The sequence below is a fragment of the Beta vulgaris genome, chromosome 6 (assembly GCF_026745355.1).
Source record: "Beta vulgaris subsp. vulgaris cultivar EL10 chromosome 6, EL10.2, whole genome shotgun sequence".
In the NCBI taxonomy this organism is placed as follows: domain Eukaryota; kingdom Viridiplantae; phylum Streptophyta; class Magnoliopsida; order Caryophyllales; family Amaranthaceae; genus Beta; species Beta vulgaris.
Window position 1 is genome coordinate 15,580,118 of NC_079207.1, and position 9,545 is coordinate 15,589,662.

General features: G+C 35.0%; 1 protein-coding gene across 1 annotated transcript; it reads left to right on the plus strand.

Annotated features, from left to right (window-relative positions):
* The first annotated feature begins 352 nt into the window (after positions 1-352).
* LOC104895966 (probable galacturonosyltransferase-like 1) lies at positions 353-6,755 on the plus strand. The gene is made up of 2 exons (XM_010682622.4): positions 353-1,178; positions 6,265-6,755. Exons 1-2 carry the CDS (start codon positions 521-523, stop codon positions 6,618-6,620), a joined length of 1,014 nt encoding a protein of 337 aa, XP_010680924.1. The 5' UTR covers positions 353-520; the 3' UTR covers positions 6,621-6,755.
* The last annotated feature ends 2,790 nt before the right edge of the window (positions 6,756-9,545 follow it).

Below are 9,545 nucleotides of genomic sequence, written 5' to 3' on the forward strand. Positions count from 1 at the left end.
AATACTCAGTATTCTTTACATTGTCATCAAAATTTCCCAATTTCCCCCTTTGATTTCAACAAATAATAAATCTGTTATGAACATAATTTATTCCTAATTAACGATTATGCATGTGATGGACCTCAATTACCCGTAGAAAAAGTTTTGGGGGTAAATTTGGTTTGATAACCATTTAAAGTAAAGAAAGAGAAAAGAATGAACCTATGATGAAAAACTTTGACTAGTAAGCTACCACTGGTCCACAAGACCACAACTGCACATACCCTAAATCTGTAATGTTATTAGTAGTTATTACACTCTACCAAACGACATCCCTATTCCTCTACGCGCATTTAAAGCTAAAGTTTGCAAGTGACACCACTAGATCAACGCCAAATATGAAATATCTCTTTCACTTTTCCCCCTCTCTTATATAGATATATCTATTAGCTAGTTGTTGTTGTAGTAAGCCACAGTATGCACAAATTCAAGCCATCAATAATATAACACCTTCACTTGATAACCAAGTTATGTAAATTAGATGGCTCGTTTTCTACTTCTCCTCACTCTGATCTTACTATCATTTTCTTGCCATATTTCTCCTAATTACGCTGTCAAATTCAAAGAAGCTCCCTTTTTTTACAACTCACCAAATTGCTTAAGCCATGAATATAATCAACCTCAATCGGTCCACATTGCCATGACCCTAGACGCCGCGTACCTTCGCGGATCAATGGCCGCAATTTTATCCATTCTCCACCACTCCTCGTGCCCAACTCACCTTCAATTCCACTTCATTACCGCGGCTTCAACCACCACACACCGCGATCTTAACCACACTATGTCTAGCTCATTCCCGTACCTCACGTACCATATGTACTCATTAAATGATTCTCGTGTCGCAGGTCTTATTTCTACGTCTATTCGTTCTTCTCTTGATTGTCCGCTTAATTATGCGCGAAATTACTTAGCTACCCTTTTGCCGAAGAGTGTAAAACGGGTAGTGTACCTTGATAATGATGTGGTATTGGTGGATGATATTGGAAAACTTGGTGCTACTTTACTTGGAGATTGTGCTGTATTAGCTGCTCCGGAATATTGTAACGCTAATTTCAGATTGTATTTCACGCCTTCTTTTTGGGCTAATCCTGCTTTGTCTATGACTTTTGAAGGCAGAAAAGCTTGCTACTTTAATACAGGTATGTAATTTACTCTTCTATCACTTTTTGACTAGCTTTTCTTTATTTCAGGACACATTTTATGGTTATTTAGTTGGTTTTTTTATAAGATTATATTGAGAACTGATCATGTACACTCTAATTTGACTTTTCGTACATATTAAGGCAACACAGAGTATTTAGTATTAAGCGCGGAATTGCGGATCCATGTTTTTTTATGGTTAAAATATGGTTGTAAGATAATTAGTTCAAGTTATTAAGAAGTTTGATTGAATGACTAAATTTTATCCTTTGATGTGTCATACCAAATCCTAGTGAAGACTGAAGACATCAGAATTTTTTTTTTTGGAAAAGAGAAATTAACGTAGATTATTAATGTTGGTTACAAATTGAAACAAAAAGGTTCAAATGAGAATTAGAGCTTTGACATTACTCTACATTAGACCTAATTATTGGGTAGCCCAATAGGTGTAGAATTTGGATTTTAGAAATGCACATTTTGAATTTTGAAGAACTTTTTTTTTTTTGACGAGAATTTTGAAGAACTTGAAATGTTCATACATAGCTAGCAAATGTTGAATATATAATTGATGATGTCTAACCAATAATAAGTAGAAATAAACATTTTAAATAATGTTCATTGATAACTTCTAAATGTTGAATAAATAACATTGCATGTTCACTTAAGAATAACTAGATGTATATTAGCTTTTTTTTTTTTTTTAAAATAAAAAAGTAGATGTATATTAGTGTATGAATTTGAAAATTTGAATCTTAAATTTTGAATTTTTAATCCATAACTCATAAATGTTCAATTGACAACATTGTATGTTCATTTGAATGAACTTGATGTCATATAATTTTGCCTTTCTTTACTGACGCACGAATTTTATAATATTCTACACACATTTTTGTTTGTGCACATAATGCTCATCCTATTGATCTCCGACCTGTTTGTTCAATAAACTTCTAGCATTTGGTCAGAATATCATTGCATGAGTTAGTTGAAAATCAAAAAAAAATATTTCACAAGAACTAGATGCAATGAGAGCTGCATACCAACTTTTGCTCGGCTGTTGCACCTCGCAAGAGGGTGTAAATTTTGCAGCTTTCTTCCCAATATCATATGGTATTTTGCCTCTATTCTCGAAGTTTAAATTAAAGGAATTTTTCTATTATCTTTAGTAATATATGAAATCACAAAATTTACTAGATTACATTGCTTATATATCTTTGTCACAACACTCCAACCCTAAACTATTGACCTTTTTCATATAGCAACTCCTCTTACTTTCCTCCATAAATTAGATATTAGTCTTAAGAAATGTCATGTCTACATTCAGTGGCGGATCCAGGAATTGGACCACGTGGGTTCGGACTAATTTTAATATAAAATTCAAATTTAATTTTTTTTATTTGAAATTGCAATTTTTATAGAAAATGAAAAAAAAACTTTCAACAGTTGTAATTAGCGAGGCTTTCATCATCGATTACATCATTACAAAAAAAATAAAAGACTATCAATTTTTTAACAAACTATAGAGTTATACAAACTACGAATCGAGTATCAACTATTAAGACTTTTTTCATTGAATTAACTTATCAATTAATTGTTATACACTTATTTATATAACAAAATATGAAACTTTAACAACTAGCTAGCACAAACATGACATAGACAAAAATGTAATGTGAATTAACCAAGTTCATTAGCTTTTACAATATTTGTACAATTGTACTTGGTGGGAGGGGGAGATTTATAAATAAAAAAGAGAGCTTCAAAAATAAAGGGAGGATTAAAAAAAAAGAAAAAAAAACCAAGGATATAATGCAGTAAGCCAAAAGAGAGGATAAAATAAAAAGAAAAAAAAGACCAAGAATATAATGCAGTAAGCCTAAAGGGACTAAGGAAGGATCCAAAAAGGAAAAAAAAAAAGACAAAAAGAAAGCACAAACATGACATAGACAAAAAAATAATGCGAATTAACCAAATTCATTAGCTTTTTACAATATTTGTACTAGGTGGGAGGGGAAGATTTATAGATAAAAAAGAGAGCTTAAAAAATAAAGGGAGGATTAAAAAAGAAGGAAAGAAAAGACCAAGGATATAATGTAGTAAGCCAAAAAGGAGAATAAAAAGATGAAAAAAAGGCCAAGGATATAATGCAGTAAGCCTAAAGGGACTAAGGGAGGATCAAAAAAGAAAGGAAAAAAAACAAAGCAAACGACCTTAGTACATTACAGAGTTTCGAACCTGAGACCACATAATATATTGTAAGCAAGCTTTACCGCTGAACTCCAATGACTTCCAATGATATAATTCGTTGTGTTTAATATATATTTATTGTTCTTTTTACCCAGTTTCTTTGTTTTTCTCCCGGATCCACGTGGGTTCAGTTGAACCCATTGAACCCACATTGGATCCGCCCATGTCTACATTCAATTTATTACGTTTTTCTTTAAAATTTATAAATGATAAAACATAGTAAATTAAATTACCCTATTTAAAAGTATGAGGGATAGTTCGAAAAAGGTTGATTGGGACCATTAATGTAGGGTCGGACGGAGGAGTACAATCTTACATTCTTATATCCTAGCAATCGAATCTAGATTTAGATGTAATTCAAAATCCACTATTACCAATAAAAACTTAATTGAGTTATAAAGTTTTTATCTCATAATTTCAAAATTGTGAGATAAAAAACCTATTAAAGGTATTCTTAGGGTGGAAATATCCCTCACCTTTCTTTTCCCTAATCTAATAATTCTTGCTTAATTATGTTAAAAAAAAAACTTCGTGTGCACCCGATCCATATCACGTGAGTTTAGGATAGCGTATACTAATATGATATAGTGTATGTTAAAATGATATAGTGTATGCAAAAATAATATAGTGTATGTTGAAATGATATAGTGTATGTTAAAATGATATAGTGTATGTTAAAATGATATAGTGTACCTATGTATAATATAGTATATCTATTTTTGATATAGTGTATCTATTTTTGATATAGTGTATGTTTCTGTAATGCGTTTAAGTAAATATTTTCCTATAGGATATAGTGTACCTAGTTATGATATAGTGTTCCTATAGGATATAGTGTACCTAGTTATGATATAGTGTACCTCTGTATGATATAGTGTACGTAGTTATGATATAGTATATCTATTTTTGATATAGTGTACCTATGTATTATATAGTGTATCTATTTTTGATATAGTGTATAAGTGAGTACTTCTTAACCGGTCACGTGCCTAGCCTGGTCCACACTATTTTTAGTGTGACCAGGTCCATGCAAGACGGATTGTAGTTATGTTGGTATGATTCAACCTATATAAACTCCAATTTGATAGGAAATTTTCCTCATCAACGAAAAAAAAAAATCATACTAATAGCTAATTGCTAATAGTATTGAGATACGATGGAAAGTGTCCTACATTTGGAGAACATATGAGTTTAAACATGTGCTGATGTCTGTTGCAAAGTGGTTTATTTCAGACGGAATATTACTAAAATCCAACTGCACTACTTACTTTCATTGGGCCTAGTATGTTGAAGTTTCACATGATATGTGGAAGTGGTCTTAGGTCATCTTTCCATCTTTTTTTAAGAGCACAAGATCAACTGTGTTTAAGCATAACCATTAATAGGGCATGTCACGGTTATTGACATTTGCTTACAAGCTTTCAGCTAATTTATTCGTATTATCAATATTATGTACTTCATTGATTTTTTTTAGCTCCATGCCGAATATACTAAAAATCTAAGGCTTAATTTTTTTTTACAAGTCTTCATCTTAAATTTTAACGATTTTGGGTTCGAATCATGCTAAATATTAAGCTTAAGGGTGGGATATCCTTATCTTTTCCCTTACTTTCAAGCACATTACTCTATTTATATAAAGGTTTGATAGAGGATTTCAAATTTGCCACAATAGAGAGTAGAAAAGAAATAATATATTTATTATTTTATATAGGAGAGAGAGTTGATAAGTGAGATAGATAATTTCTCCTACCACATGATTGAAGTAAGGAATAAAAAATATTCTAATATTCACTCTTATTGCGGAAAGAGTGAAAGTGAGGGGATAGCCTAGTGGATAGAGCTTTCCTCCCAGTTCCAGGAGGTCCACGGATCGATTCTCACCCTTGACAAGTTGGGATCCACTATATTTCCCCCAACTTGTCAAGGTTCTCCTTCTCTTATTTTTTAAAAAAAATTGAGAAAAAAAGAAGCATATTCTACTAATGGTAAATGGTTCACCTTAAGATAAGCTCCAAAAAGTCCTATTATTTAACAAAATATTAGTTAAACAAAACATTAGTTTAGAGGTTAAATAGGGTTAGTAGTTTGCCTAATTTTGCATAATTAAGGTTTGAATAGTCATTTGTCCTTAACGATCAAATTTAAGGTCCAATTTGGTAAAAAAAAAGTAGGCTTTTAATGACACGTAAAAACGAGGTTTTAGTGGGTATTTCTCCGATTCCGACTTTAATTTTGACCCATAAGAGCCAAAATGAATTCCAAACTGTAGCTGAACTACTCTCAATGTACAAGGCACGTAAACGAGGCAAACTATTAACCTATTTAACCCCAAAGTAATGTTTTATTTAACAAAATGTTACGGTAGACAATAAGTCCAAACTATAGTGGTATCATATAGAATCCAAAAACTAGTTTTGATACCAAATGGAAAACTCTAAAATTCAATGCTACCAAATGATATTTCCCAAACAAAAATAATCTAAAGTTTGATAAACCCTCATGATGATCTCAAGTTTGTTATATTGGCATATGGGTGAGCTAATGATTTCGCGAAGTTTTTGTTAGCTTATCACATTTAACCCCATAGAAAACCCCATTCTTCCCATGTGATAGCTTTTATGAAGGAGGGGATGGAAGCTAGGAGGTAGGAAAGAAAGACATATTTTAGGAGTTTTAAATGATGAAGTGATGGCAAGTTCATTTATATCACACGATATCAAAGTTGGGATTATTTTGAGAGTTTGTTGAACTTGAGATTATTCTTATCAAATTTTCCTTTGAAATATTAAACGAACGTCGTTATTATATTTTCAACTAATGACATCACAAAATTACAAACAGGTGTGATGGTGATAGATTTGGAGAGGTGGAGAGACGGAGACTACACAACAAAGATTACAGAATGGATGGAATTGCAGAAAAGAATGAGAATATATGAACTGGGCTCTTTGCCACCATTTCTGTTGGTTTTTGCAGGCCATATAGCCCCAGTTGACCATCGATGGAACCAACATGGGCTTGGTGGGGATAACTTTCATGGGCTGTGTAGAGATCTGCATCCTGGCCCAGTTAGTCTTTTACATTGGAGTGGCAAAGGTAAACCTTGGGCTCGCCTTGATGCTGGACGACCCTGCCCATTGGACTCACTTTGGGCTCCTTATGACTTGTTGCAGACACCTTTTTCACTTGACCCCTGAAAGTTTCACCACTTTTGTACATTCTATCATCTATAGGTAGGATGTTAGGGATGCATATATGATTATATGACATATGTACCTAAATTTTGATATACCTATCTTTAAAAATTACTACAAGTTGGACTAGTAGTGATAGATGCTTCTCATGACTTCCCGGTCACAAAATCAAACCCTAGTAACAACCTTTTAGGGGTAGGTTGAACTGGATACGTTTATGTTGACCCGCATGAGATACAAGTTTGATAAGTTATTTCTTCTTAGCAAAAAAAAATATAAGCTCACCTTTTTGTATTCGTTTGATATAAATGGGGAATGCTATATATAGCAAAAAAAGAGGCTAAATACATCAAAACATATTAAAAGACTAACCTACCTTTTGGGGGGGTCATCTCTGACAAATGAATCCCCTTTGGGGGGGTCATCTATGACAAACGACCCCTCTTTAAAGGGATCATCTATAACAAATGACCCCTCTTTCGGGGGGGAGGGGGGGGGGGGGAGGGGAGGGGGTCATCTACGACAAATGACCCCATTCCCCATTTTAGTACATATAATCGCAACTCAAATAATATAAAATATGACTTACCGCATTGAATAATATGACAATAAAATTGAAATTTAAACAATTAAGTACTTACTGAACTGCTGTATTATTATTTATTAAAACAACCTCCATATTTGAAGCCCAGTTATAATAATAAAAAAAAAAGAGTGCAGAGACTAGAGAGTACTATTTAAGATTTAGTTAAGATGAGAGTTGGAGTACTGCAACTTTTTTTTTTTTATTCAAAAGAGGCCATTCCAGACATAAAGAAAACACAACAAAAACAACCAAATGAAGAAAAACAAAACAAACACCTACTGAGGCACTAAACTTGGAGTTGTAACACCACGAGCGTCCTCAACTAAGATCCTATGAAGCTCCAAAAGGGGCAGCCTCCAAGACAATTGAGTCATTAACTTGCTCCACATCTCGATTAGCTAACCAATCCGCGGCCCGGTAACCTTCATGAAAAATATGAATCACCTTAACAACCCAATCCTCTCTACGTAACAATGATAAACAATAACGAATGAGGTGGGTACACCCACCACAACTACTACCACCCGAACTTAAAGCTTGTACAGAAGATAGATTGTCGAGTTGGATCTGGAGTTGCTAATTTGCAGATTTCTCGCTAGCTCCAAGCCTCGTAGAAGCGCCAACACCTCCGCTCTAAACGCACTACAACGACCAAAGTTCAACGTGAGAGTTGAAATGAACATGCCACTGTTATTGCGGATAATCACCCCTCCTCCAGCATCACCTAGAGATCCACGAGCCGCCCCATCGGTGTTCATCACATACCAGTCAATAGGTAGTGGCGCCCATGTTATAAATTTTTCCTCCCTTGTTCCTCGCTTCAGAGTGGTATCCATATTGTCATGGAGACTCCTCCATGCCTCATCAAAACGAATCTTCAGAAAAGCACCAATATCAACCGGAACATCATTGCCTCGCCCGAAAACAAACATATTCCGCCACCTCCAAAGCCACCAGATAATAATTGCAAAGAACGTGGGCCACATCTTTTGTTCATTATTCTCCAGGTTGGTAGAAATCCAGTTTTTAAGATCAGACCGAAAGAAATTTGGGTCCAAAGCAGGACCTTCCACCTTGCGCCACACTCTTAGCTGCGGGACAATCCTGTAACATATGTAGCGTCGACTCAGCCAAATCACCACACACAGAACACTTCGGATCATCAGTAAGTTTGCGTTTGAAGCGATTAACATTGCCCATCAATCTATCATGACAAGCTAACAACATAAAGGCACGGATACGTTGTTGAACCGGCGCTTTCCACGCTAAGCTCCAAAGGTGATCTTGATACTCCGTTGCATTCTGTCTTATAATCTTAATGGCAGACTTGATGGTGAATTTGCCTTTAGGATCCGCATCCCAATACAACAAATCCTCAACATCGGGATCATCCATCACAACGTGGGCTTGAATAAGTTTGAGTGTCTCTTCAGTAAGGTAAGGGCTAAAAACATCCCATTTCCATCCCCCTCCTGTTTCCCACATCTCACTCACAGTAGCACCAACAATATCATTTGGGGGAGGTTGAGTGACACACTTGATCAAAGGGGTGTTAGACATCCACGTATGGTCCCAAAATAGGGTTTTGTTCCCATTGCTAATAGCACTACGTAGCCCATCACAGAGAATATTGGATTTTTCAGCTATCCCATTCCAGATGTTAGACGCACCTTTCTTTAATTCAAACATATTTGAGTCGCTTCGCCTCTTACAATACTTGGTACGCAGCACACGTGACCACAAAGCATTTGGCTCATTTAAAACCCCCAACCCAGTTTCGCCATGAAGGCCTTGTTAGCATGACGAGCCGAATGGATTCCCAACCCACCATGATCCTTGGGCTTTTGGATATAATCCCACGCAATAAGATGGATTTTTTTGTATCTTCATCACCAGCCCAAACAAACCTCCTTGTCTTCCTATCTATGTCATCACAAACAGATTTAGGAATCTTCACAGTTTGCATTGAATAGTAGGCCATAGAAGAAACAGTATATTTAGCCAAGGTTATTCTCCCCGCCAATTACAAATATTTAGTTTTCCAACCCGCTAGTCTTCTATCGATTTTTTCACACAAAAAACAAAAAGTTTCACGTGACACCCGATTAGTGAAGGTAGGCATTCCCAAGTACTTGCCCAAGTCGTCAGTCCCCATAATACCAAGTGTATTACAGATATCAGTTTGCATCACGGGTTGGACATTTTGCGAAAAAATAAATTATTGACTTTGGTAGACTCAGCTTCTGACCTTTAGCCTTGCAAAACCGTTGAAGAACGTCCTGAATGACCTTAGCTTGTTCAGTATTTGCTTCTGCAAACAATACTATGTCATCTGCAAAGAA

Bases quoted from the DNA above. Each gene is read 5' to 3' on its own strand.
- LOC104895966 (XM_010682622.4), top strand. From the start codon at position 521: ATGGCTCGTTTTCTACTTCTCCTCACTCTGATCTTACTATCATTTTCT. The intron at 1,179-6,264 runs GTATGTAATTTA...AATTACAAACAG, and splicing joins AGCTTGCTACTTTAATACAG to GTGTGATGGTGATAGATTTG.